We start from the raw sequence: 16,677 nt of genomic DNA, 5'->3' as shown, positions 1-16,677 counted from the left end.
GCCTCTCCCCCTTAAATTAAAACCTATAAATGCCTTATCAAAAACTCATTTAAAAAACCCAACACGCCGCCAAGTGGCATCAGCGTTCTGCGCACGCCCCCGTGTAGAACCCTGAACGGGCCGCGATGACACAGCCATGCCAGCTGCTTAATGCAGCACCAGGAGAGGGAGCAAAGCAGAGAACTCTGGACCGCAGGAGCGAGCATTCAGCACCCCACGCCATTACGTACAACACCTGGCATCCAATGGCCAACCCAGAGGGGGAAAATCATCCCTAGCCCAAAACTCTGCACAACCATTCAGGCATCCTCCCCTATGCCTGATCCACCGAGGCTATGAGTCTGTTGCTGATACCAGCACGAGGGCTTAGTCCTTTAGCTCAAGGTGCAGGGGCGCAGGCTTTGGGCTCTGAAGGTCCCAGGTTCAAGCCCTGATGAAGACCAAGATAATGGTCAGCACGTATGAACCACTTTAGGTCTATTTTGAGAACCTGAATGGCGTTTATGGCTTTGCCCTGGCCCTCAGCATCCACATACATCAGTCTCAGTCCCTGGCTGGACTCGATTTATTCGGGTAAATGGACATTCCTGGAAAAGGGAGAAATAAGCGATCCTGACAGATGTGTCACTTTGGCAAACACTTGCCTAGCTTGGCAGGCCAAGAAAGGCTCGTTGGATTGAATGGCTCCAAACAAACGTCCGTTGTCCAACTAGAAGTTAGAGCAAGGAAGTTGAAAAGCCATTTGGAGACAACCAGCGTCTTCTCTGCCAGAGAGAAGTGACAGCCCGTCAATAGGAAATTAGTCTCTAATTCTCAAATAGGAGTTTATTTCTGCAGCTGTTACGAATCCTGAATTCCAGCAATTGCATTCTGAACAGCCCATTAGCGTCTCTCTCTATGTATTTATATATTTGCAATAGCAGGAAAGAAAGTTTTAAAAACCACTTGGCAATAAACTTGGACTAATTTTTCCTATGGGGTCCAGGGACGGTTTGGAGAAGCCTGTCCCTCCATTGGGTCAGTTAAGTATTGTCCTGCTTGTGACGACCCCCTGGGAGATTTAAGACAATCCAGTCCCAACTGGACCATGCACGCAGGCCACAATTACTGTGTCTGAATAGCCAATAACTGACGGAAAACTGCAGGCCGGTAAATCTAATCAGCGCCCTGGATATCCCGCTAACTATTGTTGTACAGGGGACCCTTTAATATCACACCACCTCTCCCTTTGGTACGTCTACGGCCTTCAGCACTGCAGGAGCCGAGTGCCTCACAATCTGAGACATATTTATCCTTACAACCCCCCTGGGAGGCAAGGCAACGCTGTTATTCCTGTTTTAGAGATGGGGGAAAATGATGGACTTGGCCAAGAACACAGAGGAAGTCAGTGGCACAGCAAGGAATTGAATGCAGGGCTCCTCCACCCCAGGGGCTAACTTATGCCCCTGACTCATCCTTCCCTTCTGAACACGCCGTGTCACTCTGCAGGCCACTGGCCAGAGTCTGAGCACGGCAGCTGGTAGGAAGATCCAATTCCACCCCTCCCAGCTACACTGGGCACGTTACACCCGTGCTCCAGGCATGGATTCGCGGGCGATGCTCCAATGTAACAGCAGCAAAGGGTTAACTAGCAGCCCCGCTGCAGCCAGGGCAAAGGCGAGACAAAGAGACTGGCCCCGCAGCTGGGAGACCATTCCTGTCTCCCCAGCCTCATTCCAGATCCCTGGGGAAGGCACGTCAAAACCAAAGCACCCGCCGCCCCGTGCGCCACTCCCACACTCACCGTTGTTTCTGGCGTAAGCAGCTAAGGTGCCGTTGTGCAGTCCGGCAAACAGGTACTCGGGGCTATGCTTCAGGCAGAGGACAGGCTGCCGCCCAGGGCTTTGGCAGGTCAGCAAGCACTGAGTCCCCGTGTCGACGCTGCCGTACACCAGGATGCTGAAGAGAGGGGGAAGGAGTGGGAAAGCCCAGAGTAACACGGGTGAGCCCCTGTACGAAGTCCAGCCCTGCCAGCCACCGACTGGGCCGGGAGTCCCCCGCGCAGAGCGGGAGCAGATCCATCCGATCCACCTGCACGAAGCAGGTTCTGAACATGCCACCCCAGGCTGATCTCTCATGTTTCTGTTCCCCCCCATTTGCTCCCGGACCGAGGAAGGTATGGCCCAGCTCTGCCATGCATACGATTTAAGCCAGAACGTGCATTCGCTCCGGGATGGAGCCCGGGAGGGAGATATCCCAGCCAGGCAGGAAGCTATGGCTCCTGCGGCTCTGTCTGAACGTGGAGCTCTTGGACTGATGACGTGCATGGCTGGCGTCTGCAATGCCAAACTCAGGGCTCCACCTTAGGGACAAGGGGAACGACCAGGTTAGGGTCACCGGTTGGCAGCTGCCCGTAGTAATGGAGCTAAGTGACAGCAGTGGGCAAATCAACACACGCAACGCCAGGATTTTCACAGCGAGACAAAGCTAAGCCGGGGAAAATCATGGATGCCCAGAGCTCGGTCCTTGCAGACTCCTGGCTGGTGGAAGACGTCCTGCTGCTGCAAACACTCAGAACTCAGCCAGTTCCTAAAGGAGACTATTTTTACCCGCATAGGCAGAGGAGTCTGAATCCCTCTGGCATCAAGTGGAGACAAGACCACGAGGTGCAGGAAGGGCTATGGGGATAGATGGGGAGGTGGGGATCTACCTGATCTGATTTGCAGATCCTTTCCGGGGCCTGGCCTCTGCCTTCCACTGTCCAGGCTGGAGGAGGCAGGAAGAATTTGCAGAGGAGCAGCCTTAAAAATCAGTGACCCCTTACAGGAAGGGTGAAGAAGCTCAACACCCAGCCCTGCCCATTGCTCCAGGAGTGGAGGCGGCTGAGGGGGACGTAAGACTTGAGATTTCCGGGGGGAGACGCCGGCTGCTCTCAGAATTCTACTGGGGTGCAGAGAAGGAGGAGGAAAGCCACAGACGGAGAACAACGGAAGGGCCAGCCGGCTGGACAGCCGACGGCACTGCTAGAGCATAGTGCTAGCGTTAGCAGGCTGGTGGCGCTCGATACGCAGCATGGCTACAGGGCGGTCGCCATGGCTGCGCTGGTGGACACCTGCCTCCACGGAGGAGGGTGCAAGGCCGAGCCCCCGGCCCAAACCTCACCTGCCATCCTGCAGCCCCAGACAGATGGTGGGATGCGGGGCGGAGGGCTGGTCAGCTGCCGATCTCAAATCCTCCGCTTTCCCCGGCTCTTGCTCCTCCTTGCTCTTCTCGGGAATGTATTCCATGCAGAGCACCTGGGAGGCCACCGGGAAGGACTTCACCGTGCGGGGCACTGAGCGGTTGAGCGAGAAGATCTCCACCTGGCCCCCTGCTCCTTCCTGGCCTCCTCCAACCTGTGGGGATGCAGGAAGCCACCCAGAGGGCCTTTGAACCTCTGCCCCTGCAGGCTGGAATATTCTCCCACCCCCCACACCTTCTGCAAACAAGGTGCTCCATTTTCTCCCCCGGCTTTGCCATAGGGTGGAGACTGGGATGACAAGCTGCTTGGACCATGCCCATGGCAGTTCCTCCCGTGCAGGACTCTGGGTCAGGCTCTCTGGCCAGGGGGGGTCAGGCTGATCAGAGCGACCCCTCCTGGCCTGCAAGCTCTAGGAGGTGCACAGGATCTCCTTAAAGGAGCATCGGTGGGTGGAGCAGGGGGGCCTGTACCCCATGCCGCAGACACACTAGGCAGCACCCAGGGGGTTAATTACTGCAATTACTTTGGGTAGTTTACGCAGGGCCCTGCTCGAACAGCTGATTTCCATGCAAGGAACTGAAACCCCAGGCCCAGGCATAACTGGGGCTGTGGCATTTCACTGCCCACCCCCTTGCTGCCCATCCCCTTCCCATCTGACACTCGCCAACAGTGCCAGTAGCGTGCTGGCCTGGATTGACCAGGAAAATGAACTTGGCTGAATCCCTTACAAAGCATCTCTCCTCTTCACGCTCCTGCCCATCACCGGGGTATCCCAGCACCTCAAGCCTGAGCTATGTCAGACCCTCGAGGGCGAGCCCCGACTGGGATTAGTGGGAGGCTCTAGCCTTCGACTATCAGGAGCCGTTCCCCACGCAGGCCAGCTCAGCCCGTACTCACCCACAGATACCCCTGCGGGAGGGAGGTGCTCACGGCAGAGAAGCCCAGCAGCGAGGACTGGACAGGATTGTGCACCACGGCTCCGAGCTGGAAGAGACGGGGACACAACACCATCAATCGAGGCCTGGACAGTGCTTTGCTGGGAAGCATCATATGAGCATGAAGGTAAACACAAGAGCCAAAATGCTCTCCCCGCCCTGACCCCCTCCACCGCGCGTCTGCACCTCAGTGTGCCGAGACGTGGAATCCGATCACATGCTCCCCAAACCACAGCGGCGCGGCTGCACAATTACGAGCCATCAAGGTAGAGAAGATGGCCCTCTGCCCCGCGATCTGCCAGCAACCCCAGTCCCCCAGCCACCTGGCAGAGCCATCTGTGGTTTGCACACAAGCTGGACATTTCACTGGCCCGTGGAGACATCAAACGCCTGATTCTTCTCCTCCTGCTCTGGCCATGGGGGATTTGGAAAAGCCATGTTTAGAGACACTGTTTTGAAGTCCGGTTTTCCATAGCCAGCTTCTCGACGGATGCATGGGATATTTACAGAGATCTCAATTGAACGGAAGCTGTAGTGGCGAGGTGGAAGGGAGAACAGCCACTGTCCGGCACACAGCCCTCAGACAAGATCTCAAAACCTGCCTCGGATCTTAGGCACCCCGCTTCCGTTTGGACTCGGATGCCACCGCGCATTCAGATCACCACCTTTTGGAAAGGAGTGCAGGTAAGTAGCCTTATTAACAGATGGGGCAACAGAATCACAGACAGGCCCAGGGTAGGTTTTTCCAGCAGTACCTAAGCGACTCGGGATCACAGGTCAGGATCAATCACGTGGGCTTTTTCTCAAGTCTCGCCCAAAGCGATCTGCTCAAGGTCACGCCGCGAGCTTGTGACCAAGCCAGGAATGGAGCCAGGCGTCCTGTCTGAAGGTTCCAGGATGGAACCGAGCGAGCCTCCTACAGTTACAGCTCATCTCTGGAGCTCTTCCAAACCACAGATCGATACCCTGGGCATGGGTGGGGTGTGTGTGGGGGGGAGAAACGCAGGTATCTCAGCCTCAGAGGTAGAGTTTCGGATGAACTCTTGCAGCACAAACCAGACACGTTTTGTTTGGCTCCCTGTTCCCTGCTCTGACCACTAGACTATTTTGCCTTTGCAAAACCCACCGTCGTTCTCGGAGCGAGTAGGGAGCTATAGGCCCAAATTCTCTTTTACATCTTGATTCCCTCCGCCACCATCAGAGCAAACTGGCTCCACTGACTAAGACAAACCTGGGACATTTCCTGCTTTCTCTGCCCGCCAGGCAGCCTGGGATCGACAGGCAGGCAGGGATGCATCTTTTTTCCCTCTTAACCTCACAGAGAGAGAGGCCCAGAACTGATGATCTGCAAGTCAGGACAAAAGCGCCAGCTCGCTCTCCCATAGCTGTGCTGACACTACAGCTCTGAGTGCAGCAAACTCTTGGTTTTGGCAGCAAAACGCAGCCGAGGAGACACTCAGGGGAGCATTCAGACATGCCTGACCCTAAACGTGCTGCAGTTTGGGCGAAGTCAAAGCATCCATCACCTGCAGGGATCAATTCCCCCAGTGCCTGGAGGCATGTGCAGACAGGGACTGGTGCGTAGGGTGCCCCCCCCACACACAATATATAGCCCAGCAAGGGCAGGATATGGCAGCACCGCAGGGCCTGCAAGGCGCAGCCCAGCCCAAAGCATTGGCAGGGGCAGCTGGCAAGGGATGCGATTGAGGGACTTGCTGACTGGGTGCCTCTCCACGGGAGCCCAGCACGGCTCCTATGAGCCCAGAACACAGCAAATCCTCTCCAGGGAGGGCGTAATCGGCAGGGATGAAATCCCCCCCTTCCCCGGTGAAGCACATGGGACGGGTTCCCAGAGCGGAACCGTGGGGCATGGAGGCAAGATTTGCCCCATAGAAGGGCCCATCCCTAGACACTGAACTGCACCTCCCCGTCCTCCCGCTTGCTGTTTCCAGTGGGCACACAGACGAATTTGGCCAGCCCCCACAACGCGGCTCCCGTCACTAGGCCAGGGCTTCCACAAAGGGCCTACGAAGCTAAGAATTAGACACAGACAACCCACAGCTGGACAGGTAAAGGGGGCGGGAGGCCCACCACAGATTGCTCCGGCCAGCGCGTCGGAGACTGATGGATGCTCTCGGCAAAGCCGGCCACTTGGCACAACCAGCAAGCTCTTGCTCAGAGCTCCAGGCCAGTAACTGCTCTTTAGGGTTGCCAGTTTTGGTTGGACGTATTCCTGGAGGCTTCATCACATGATCATCCTTCAATCCTGGAGGTTGGCAACTCTGCTGCTCTTCCAGGGCACATGGACGAGGGCACCTCCCTCCGGACACCCCATCGCCCATGACCACAGCCTTTGCCGATGGCATTTAGCCCTTTAATGAGCATCCAGTTAGCCTCTCATGGGGGCTTTTCTAGCCTTGTTTTAATTGACTGACATTATTTATTCATTCAAAGGCACCAGGACGCAGCCCATCTGCTAGGAACGGGCTGGAGAAGTCGCTCTCGTAGACGGAGCGGGGAAGGGGGCGTACGGAGCCGCCTGGATCAGGTGGCGGACGAGGATGCCAGGAGCTTGTGCGGAGAGGCCAGGAGAGTGGGGGATGAGAGGGAATAAAACAGGTGGGGAAGGGTGGAGAAGTCAAGGCCTTTGCCGATGATCGCCGCCCTAACGAATCCCTCGGCGCAGGGATTTGATATGTACCCAGGCACGCAGAGCCCAGGCACAGATTCGCTGGGATCGGCACTGGTCCAGCACGGGAACCCTTGCAAGAAGTTTGCTGCAGCGCAAGCAACACTGGGTCACACACTTCGCCCTTTGCTTCAATATCCCCCCCCATCCTCAAATGACAACATGTCCCGTTGGCACCTTCCACTGCGGAGAAGCCCAGCAAGGATTTGGGCACTGCCAGCTGGGATTCACTCCATCTCCTCCTGTAGCCCCACAGGGGAGCGAGTGGGTACAGAGAGCCCCTCCCCGCAGACATCCTCCCCACCTCCACGTCCCAGGCACATCCACGGAGCCGGGGATTTGTCTCAGCACCAGCCCACACAGTGCCAGGCGAAGCCCAGCCTGGATAATTTTTCCCAGAAGGCCACCTCCCCATTGGCACCGACTACGAGCCACTTCGCGAAGGAGCTGGAGCAGATCCGAGTGATGATTCGCAGCTGGTAGAGCAAGGGGGAGGGGGAGAACCGGGGGGCTTAGTCTGAATTTGGTGAGGGATCTGGAATGTTTAAGGCTCCGTGGAAAGAGACTGGAAGGTCCCCAGCTCCCGGGACCCCAGTGAGATTCGGGCAAGTGTTTGAAGTCAGAGGACACCACGAAAGCGACACAGACTCCACGGGGACAGGAGGGAAGGATGTTACCACGGCAAAAGAACTTTGTAGATTAAAGACAGAAGAAGGAGCGTTGTCCTCTTCCAGCTGGTGCCCTTGTTAGCATTTAAAAAAAATAAAATAAAACCACAACTGCACAGAGCAGAATCTATGGCAGGGCTGATAAGAAAGCACCGCGCTGGCAACACACACAGCCCTGCTCCCCCCGGAGAGAGACAGCCCGCCATTTGGTCTAATTAGCCGGCACGGCAGCGAGGGCTCCAGAAGGAATGTGCTCCTCCACTGACGAAGGCTCCCGCCGGAGCCGGCTGCGGGAGGGGGAAGGGAGCCGGCGGCTCGACAACATCACATCTGTTACTGTCGGTAATTGGATGAAAACTCCCAACGCTGGGGAGCCCTAATTCACCCCGCCGACGGGGCGCTGATTGGGTTACTTCCGTCCTGAATGGCAACAGGGAAGCTGGGGTGGGAGAAGAGAGGCTGGGGGGCCGGTACAGGCCGCACCTCTTGAAACAGAAGCAAGAGGAGACAGGCGGATGCCTGAATAGACACGCTTAGCTAGCGCCTGTTAGCCATGACGCACCAAGAGACAGCCGTGTCCAGGCAGAACTCCTGGGTTCTAGTCTTGGCGTTGCCACGGAGATGCCGTGCCTCAGTTTCCCCATGAGCATGTGACTCACCTACATCAGGCAGCTGCTGGGAGGGTGAATTGGCTGCCATTCCCCTAAGCCACCAGCCTCCCATGCCCTCCCCATAGCACGTCCCTGTGTCGCTGCACTGAACCCGCAGAGGGCTTGGGGCACCATACGTTTTGTTCCCTCTTGGATGGTGTAAAGGAGAATCCACCCCGCCCCGTCTCCCCAGGACCTTGCCTGATTCACGCCCTAGATCTGAGGCTCCAAGGGACCGACTCCGCAGGTGCTCCAGGGCTGGAGCACCCACTGGCAGCCCTGCAGATCAGCGCCTCCCCCACCCCCCAAGCACCTCCCAGCAGCCCTGCAGCAGTTCAACTCCAGGAGCAAGGCAGGCGGATCAGGACCACCACATGGGTGTTTTGAGTGGCTGCTTGAGCAGATCAGCAAGGTTTTGCAGCGAACCCTCAAGCCTTCCCACCCCACACAGCCATCAGGAGAGAAGCAGCGATGGGGTGTTGTAAAGAGTGCGTCAAGGCAGCCAAGACCAAGCAGGTTTTGTCGGCGGGAAAGCAGCATGCTGCAAGGAAAGGCCGGCCGGCCAATTACACCTTGAGCTGCCAGGACAGCCCTGGAAAAAAGCAGGTCACCAGGCAAGAGCTGCGGTGGTGGTTCAGCCGGTCCTTAATCCCTGCACTGCATTGGTTTCTGTGCGCAACAACTACCGGGAGCTTTCAAGTGGTTTTCACTGGCTTGTTTCCCAAAACGCTGCATCCACCCACTTAACGTGGGTCGTTAGTAGCAGCCCGCTACGGTATCCGCATGGATAGGCAAACTTGGCCGCCTGTTATCTTGGTTGTGCCGAGAGGCGCCAAATGAGATGAGGGGCCCATTGCGCCAGGTGGTGTCTACGGACAGTCTGTCCCTGTCCCGAGGAGATCACAGTGGAAAAAGACCAGACAGACGGAGCAGAAATGAAGTGCTGGTGTCCCCACGCTAGGGACGGAGCACAGAGAGATTAAGTCTCTTGCCCAAAGTCATTCAGTGAGTTAGTGACAAAGCCAGGATCTCTGACGGCCAGTCCGGCGCCGTACCACCGAGTTTTAACTCACAGTGGGACTGTCGCTATCCACACGTTCCCAATCTGGGAGGGCGCCAGGCTTGTATCACACCATGCCAAGGTTGTGGCGTTTACTTAGACTGCCAGCTCACCGGGGCAGTGACTGGCTTTTGGTTCTGTGTTCGTACAGCCCTAGCACGGGGCGGGCCCTGGCCCATGACTGGCGTTCCTAGGCACTTCTGAGCAAGCTGACCACAATACCTGTGACAGGTGAGCCAGCACTGACGTAGCACCTAGAATTTCCACAGGCCCGCGGTCCAGTTCCAGGGACTCCCCCCACTTCCCTGAGCCGCCATCCCCCCTTTTGCTAGTGTCTAGCCACAAAAGCCACACAAGGACTCGCCCCGATTCTACCACCGGGGACCAGTCCCACAGCAGGGGCGTTCAATCCTCCGAGACCAAGAACCCTCCTTCACCTTCTCCTGTTAGCATCTCCCAGAGCGACATGAAAACCCCCAGTCTCGTACTTAGCAGCCCTGACCGGGGCACCCGTCCCTGTGTCCCTTACAAGGGGACAAGAGAGACACCGGAAAGACAGAGCGGGGGCAATGCATTAACATGGGGCAGTCTAACAGCCCAGCCCACACTGCTCTCCTCAGCATCCAGTCTGGGAGAGAGGAGAAGAGAAAGGATGATGCTGGTTCTTACCTGCAGGTCGAGGGCATTGGAGGAGAAGGCAGGTATGCGGCACGCCAGGATGGGACACCAGAAGGGAGCTTTGCTTTTCTTGTCTTCGTCAGGACACAGCCATCCAGGCTGGTTCTCCTCCCCTGTGGCAAGCGGAGCAGGCAGGGGAAGTTAACAGCTTTGCAAGTCTTCATATAGACCGTTCCCTCCCACCCAGCACTCCCCGAATGCCTCCAAACACGCAGAGCCAAGGGGATCAGAGCCCCAGCTGTCTGTAAGCTCTAGAGGGGGTCTGTGCCCATTGCACCAGGAAAAGAGAGGTTTCAAGCCCTGCTCCTTCAAGGAAAAAAAAAAGTCCCCATTCGGCAAAGAACTACAAACTCCACCGGGAGCTGGGTTTTAAGGTGCTCCCTACCCTCCAGGTGGGTGAGTGCAGATCCCGCTGAAGTAGGTACATGGCCTCCAGCACTACCACACAAGAACGCCTCACAAAGCAACGTGTTTATCCTTACAGGGCCCCTGTGCTAGCATCAGCCCAATTTCACGGACGTGGAACTAAGGCTCAGCTGTCTGAGTGACATGTCCAAGTAGTAGATCTGGGACGAGAACCCAGATCTCCTAAGTCCCAGTCCAGTGATTAACCAATAGTGCAGCCCATTTACAGAGAGGAGCAGCGATCAGCAGCTGTGATATTACCATCAGTAGTCCAACTTTCAAGGGTGCTGGCCTAGGATCATTTATCGGCGAGGACACACTAGAAGCCATGAGCTGACATCACACATTTCTCCTCTACTTTTCTCCAAGCAGCCTCTTCTGTCCCCTCCCCACTACTGTTTTAACAGTGAGCCAGGGTGGGGACAGATCATATTTGCAAGATCATCATACATGGCTCAGAACGAGGTGGGGAACGCAGGGATCCAGGGAGAGTCTCACCCTTGAGTCCAGCAGCTCCTTCCATGGCGACCGTGCACTTCATGTATCTTTTTTAGTCGTTTTCTAGACAGCCATTCCCATGTATGTGCCTTGCCCAGACGCCCTGGCCTGGAACGCTGGTTTGCCCAGCCACCCACGGGTAGTAGCTGCACCCACACACCCCGGACCCCTATGCACCTTAAAGGGGAAGCTGCTCTAATTGCGGCAGGAAACTAGTCTCTGATGGACAAGACAGAGGAACTTCTACAACTAGACAAAACTTCTTACAGAAACGTTCCTCTTCCAACACAAAGAGCAAAGTCAACAAGAGCTTCTCAGCTGACCCAACGAGCTCACGGGCTCATTTCATCTCAATGACTCCTAGGATGTTCTCTGAAGAACAGATCCTTCCAGCCACCCTATCGCTCCCAGAACAGATCTTTCCCTTTCCACCTGCGGCCAGAAGACCAGGCACCTTCATCTCTCCTTTAATGCCCAGGGGATGGAGGGTTGGGGGAGGTCACACTGCAGCCAGAGGTGTAACTGCAGCTCAGGCAGCCATACCCGAGCGAGCGTTAATCTAGCTAGCCTGGCTAAATAGCCATGCAGACAGGGTGACACTAATTCGGCGTGGGCTGCACCAGCCCACCCACAACCCTGGGCGCACACTCATTGCCAGCCAGCGCGGGGGTCCAGGCCACCACGTCGACACTGCTATTTTTAGCCACTCTCGCTAGATTGAAGCGAGCTCGGCTCCCGGCGAAGGGGCTGTTTAATTGCAGCGCAGACATCAGGCCTGGGCCTTAGGGCCCTGCAAAATGGGAGGGCCCCAGAGCTTGGGCTCCAGCCCAAGCCAGAGCATCTACACTGCAGTTCAACAGCCCCTCAGCCCGAGCCCCACGAGAAGGAGTCGCCGCGGGCGTCTCACCGCAGTGCGGACATACCCACGGCATCCAGAGAAGGGACAAAGCGGGTCCCAGCCTGAGAGGCAAGGCCCTATTGCACCCTGCTTAGGGTTTGCCCAGCCTAGTTTTTAACCATGCCAAGTAATGCGGATTCGCCCCTCGCGTTTCCACTGGGTATCTGTTCTACCGCTGACTCCATCACGCGGCCAGGGCAGCTTCCCCTGGGTTGAGCTTCGTTTTCCCCGGGTTGGAGTTCGACCTTCTTGCCCACCCCAGCTCTAAGCCTTGTTAAGTTATTTAGCATAACTCCACCCCTCCACCTCTTGGCGCTACCGCCCAGTGAATCAGGCCCCGCCTCCTTTAACACAGGACCAGGCGGAACCCACGCAAAGCCAAGGAACGTCTTGTGCCCGCGGTGATCTCCGCAGGGCTCTCTCTTGTGCATGGCTGACCCCAACTCTGTTCCGGCCAGCGGAGATACTCCCAACTTGCACCCATGAGAGAGGGCCTGAGCCAAACATGAAACAGACCCTTACTGGCCTGCAGACAAAGCCTTCTGCACTCCTTCCCCAGCGCTTGGTTCACAGTCGCTCTCTGCTCAGACCCCCCCCTTCCTGGAGACAGCTTCTGGCCCTCGCTATCAGGCTACATTGAACGTGTACGCAGAAGCCTCACCTGGACCTGGATCAGGGCCGTAACAAGGGCGAGGCGAGTGAGGCACTTGCCTCGGGCACGCAAAGCGGAGGGGCTATCAGCGGCGCTTCAGCAGCCGCTCTATCACCGCCGCTGCTTCTGCGGCGGGTCCCCGAGTGCCTTTCGGAGGGAAGGACCCGTCGCCGAATTGCTGCCACCGCTTCATTCGTTCTTCGGCCTCGATTCGGCGGCAGGTCCTTCCCTCCGAGAGGGACTCGGGGACCCGCTGCCGAATTGCCACTGAAGACCCTGGAGCCGGCCCTTGCCTCGGGCGCAAAAATTCCTTGTTATGGCTCTGACCCGGATCCTTCCCGGCAGCCAAAGCTCCTGGTTTAGGAGCACCTGTCAGTGAGGCTTTATTTCGTGTCGCTTACTTTCCAGCTCAGATCAATAAAGCAGGAGAGAGTAACTGATGGGAGAAAGGTCGTTAACAAGGCTTTAACCGGGCCACTTAAACCCTAGCTGAGAGCTGTATACCTCCCCGCCGCGGACGACGACGTTCTTTTACGCTAAGAACTTCCCTGCTCTGGTCACGAAAGGGTTAACATGCAGGCACTCCTTGAATCCCTGAGTAGCCACACTAGCCCCTGGCTAGTGCCTGGGTGTAACCAGAAAAGCAGCCGAGATGCAGCCCTCGCAGAACTCAGCCAGGCACAGAGAAGCTGTTCAGAGTCCAGGGAGGTATCCAATGGGATACGGACTGGCCACCACGCCCCAGCATACCGTAGGGACCATCCCCACACTGGGCTGAGAGAGGTCCCCCCCCCGCAGGTCTTTGCAGTCTGATTTCACGCCTGGGAAGCCCCACCAGGGTGATAAACCTGCTGGGCCTTCCTCTTCCTCCTGCCCCGTCAGTTCTAACCGACGCAAGAAATAGGGGGAAGAAAGGCAGCTGGAAGGCCTGCGATTCCAGCCGGAGTTTCCCTTTTCTCAATTCCATTCCGTTACGCTCGGTTATCCAACTCGCATTGGAAACAGGACACCTATTACTCCACTGCGCTGACTAAGGACTATGCTATTGAATGCTTCATTGGTCATCCTATAGGACGGAGATGGGTGTCAGCACAAACCCCTGGAGACAGACACCACAGGGGAAAGGTTCTCTCTACAGGGAGATCTACACAGCAGAAGCTGTGCAGGAGGTAGGTCTACCTGTGCTAATTTGAATGTGACTAGCAGCGAACACAGAACAGGATGGATAGTGCGAGCCTGGAGCGCACCCTGGGTGCACCCTCATCTGGCTGGCTGTGCTATCGTCACTGCTAGGGTTACCCACGCTAGCTGGATTCAAGGCTTTTGCTGTGTAGATGCAGACATACCCCAGATCAGCTGTGATGAGCTAGAATCTAGCATCTCTCAGCTGCCTAGACTGCTTAGATCAGTGTTCCTCAACAACTGGTCTGTGGACCGGCTCTGGTCCCCGAGATCTCCCCAACACTTTAGGAAGGCGGCAAGCCAGTCCCTGGTATCAAAAAGGTTGATAAACATTGGCTTTGGGCTTTAGGATGAAGCTCAACAGTGTTTAAAATGCATACAGCTCGTCTGCTCCCAAGGAACCCAACAGGGGCGGAACCAGGGGCTGGCATTTCCAAGGACTAAGAGCAATTCTTTCTGCTTCTTCACCTTCGCTCACGCACCGAGTCCTGACTGCAGCATGGAGCAGAGAGAGCCAGGCCCGAGCAGCAGCAGCAGCAAAAAACAAAAAGGAAATGAAATAACAAAACATTTCTTCACATGAGGCTTTAATGCGTTTTTATTCCTAACTGGTGGTTACAGGATTTCCCCGCAGGCATCCCAGATAAAAAACAAACTGTTAAAAACAAGAGAATCAAAACTCCTTCCAGCCTGGGGGAATCCAGGCATTCAAAGAAGATTTCAAATGAATTTTTCTTCCATTAAACTTTTTTTTTTTTTTTTTGCGCTGCAGTGGCTGGTGGAGTTAAACAGAAACACAGATAAGAAGGACGCAAGTGTCACCAGAGAACTCTCTGCCGCCGGGGGACCTGAGAGCGCAGGGGAGCTGCGGCCGCCCAGAATCATCTGCCTGCTTTCTTTCCCCCGTTTAATGGGGAGATCAAAGGGTGACCGTGCTCTGAGAAGCAATGCTACCAATGACATTCCAGGGTTACACAGACACCCGTAATAAACTTCAAGGGGATGTGCTCCATTTACAAAACAAGGGAAGATTCGAAGCTGCCCTTCGTGGCACACACCACCTTAGAGTTCAGGCGCGGCTTTCCAAAAGCGACTGGTGAATTTGGGAGCCTCGGTTCTGGGGCTCTTAAATTAAGACCCCTTAATTTGCACCCACCTTGTGCGGATCAAGGCCCTCTAAGGCGTCTCAGACTAGGTACCCCAAACCACTAGTCAATGTTAAAAATCTTGGCCATCGCAATGGGCTCTTTCTGCTGCCAGTGACATAAGTTATAGGCTGAGTCCAATGGGGCACGGCACAGATTTTTGCTAAGACTATGTGGAAGATCATCAGTTTCTGCATCTGCACCACGGTTTCACACATGGTACTTTTTAATGAAACCGTCCAGGAAGTTCTAGCCCTGATCACTCAGACACTGAACCAACATTCCCTGATCCCATCATCCCCCAGTTTTTCAGACCAGACGTCTCCTTAGGCAGAGCACGTCATCTCCCTCTGGTTAAAACCGTGTGGCCTTTTTGGTGGTTAAGTTATCCGCCTTGAGGCGTCTATATATGGGGTCACCATCCACATGGGTACGTCATACCTACAGTAGCTCAGGCACCTTTGCTGCCCTCTGAAAAAGGGCCAGGTTCCAACCCACAAGCTTCCATCCTTGGTCCCCTAAGATCATGAACTTTCAGAAGAACTCAGCTTCTATAAAAGCACCAAGAGTCCAGATTTTCATCGGCACTCAGCACCATTCGCGACGGCAGCTGCTAAGTGCAGCACTCCATGAAAAATCTGGTCTCGATAGCAGATGCCAAGCACTTGGAAATCAACCCTAAGCTCTTTGGAAAGCCTGTCGCTGTTTTTACCTCATCCTCCTCTTCCTTGCACGGAATCATCTGCAGAACAGACCCCACCAGGGCCTTTCCAAGGATGGCACCACACAGTGCCAGGTGGGCAGAAATACAACTCAGGCAGGAGAAGGGCGGTTGGGCAACCGTTCTATACTCAGGATTCTCAAGGTTGGCCGGAAGGTGGCCACACTAGGAAGTCTCTGTCCAAGAGTCCAGCTGTACCTGTTAGCCGTGGGCTCGGGAGGCTTTAAGGCTGCATGCACACAGATCCGTTCCAGGCCGCGGTGGCCAAACAAGGAAGCTTGGAGAAGTGACAAACAGCAGAATCCTGCAGCATGGCAATAAGAACCAGGCAGCCTCTAAGTGCTGGCCCATTTCCTCAGCATTCAGAGCCAACACAACTCAAGAAAGCCCCCAGGCAGTCGTAGCTGGAGTTATTTATTTCACTCATTTCCAGGGCGCTGATGGTTGCGGCTGCCAGACGCTTTAATTACAAGAAAATTAAATGCAAAACAAAGCGCCTTAATCAAATGCTGCACACAAACGTGTCTTGCCCTGAAGGTCAATGGGAGAGCCAGGTGCAGCCTGGGAAGGAACAGATGCAGCCACGCCACTGGCTCATGGCTCTACAGCCCAAAGCGTGGCCTGAAGCCACCCAAGATGAAACCTGCAGTCAGTTCTGTTCCTTCTACTTAGGAACACAGGATCTGCCACATTGCACCAGGCTGGGGTCCATCTTCTAGAGCAATCTCCTGTCTTCAACAGTACCCAGTTCCACCTGCTTCACAGATCTCTGTGATCATCTCATTTGTGTAAACACAAGGTGATGTCCAAAGCTATAGCTCAGCCTTTGAGAGGGATGGAAAAACAACAGGCAGGGCTGGCTGGCCGGCCGCGATCGCCCCCAAAAGAGAGGAGTAAAACGTGGTCCTTGCTATAGAAAGGAGCAAGGGGGACAGAGCAGGTGTCAGGGAAAGACAGGTGAAGGCACTCAAAGCACCCAGCCATGACGCCTACTGCAAGGGTCTCCTAAGAGCCGTAATTTCATCTGAGCCCCCGGCTGGTTTTCTTCCATGCAGAGAGTGAACGCTCAGGGTTGACCATTAGCTGCTTGGAGCGACAGGGGCTGGGTTCCTCCCTCCTGGTTCTCTCAAACACGGCCAGGCTCGCTTTCGTGTGGACGCCAGCCACGGCAGAGGCCTAGAGAGTCTCCCCACTCCCCTCCAAACAGCACAGGGAGTGTTGCCCCATAGAGGAGATATGCCAACCTCCCTGAGGCGCGATCCACAATTGTCCCCTT

At 55.7% G+C, this 16,677-nt stretch overlaps 1 protein-coding gene across 7 annotated transcripts in view; it reads right to left on the bottom strand.

Moving 5' to 3' along the window:
- ARHGEF10L (Rho guanine nucleotide exchange factor 10 like) overlaps positions 1-16,677 on the bottom strand; it is a 159,716-nt gene that overhangs the window by 42,295 nt on the left and 100,744 nt on the right. For all 7 annotated transcript variants that reach the window (XM_039509009.1, XM_039509008.1, XM_039509011.1 and 4 more), the window contains 4 exons: positions 9,892-10,013; positions 4,118-4,204; positions 3,142-3,374; positions 1,784-1,938 (listed from right to left, as the gene is read on the bottom strand). In XM_039509009.1, the coding sequence (XP_039364943.1) occupies positions 1,784-1,938; positions 3,142-3,374; positions 4,118-4,204; positions 9,892-10,013 (597 nt within the window). The remainder of the gene's footprint in view (positions 1-1,783; positions 1,939-3,141; positions 3,375-4,117; positions 4,205-9,891; positions 10,014-16,677) is intronic.

Source organism: Mauremys reevesii, linkage group 21, assembly GCF_016161935.1.
Source record: "Mauremys reevesii isolate NIE-2019 linkage group 21, ASM1616193v1, whole genome shotgun sequence".
Classification (NCBI taxonomy): Eukaryota; Metazoa; Chordata; order Testudines; family Geoemydidae; genus Mauremys; species Mauremys reevesii.
Note: the sequence above shows the minus strand (reverse complement) of the source record. Positions and strands in the feature narration are given on the sequence as shown.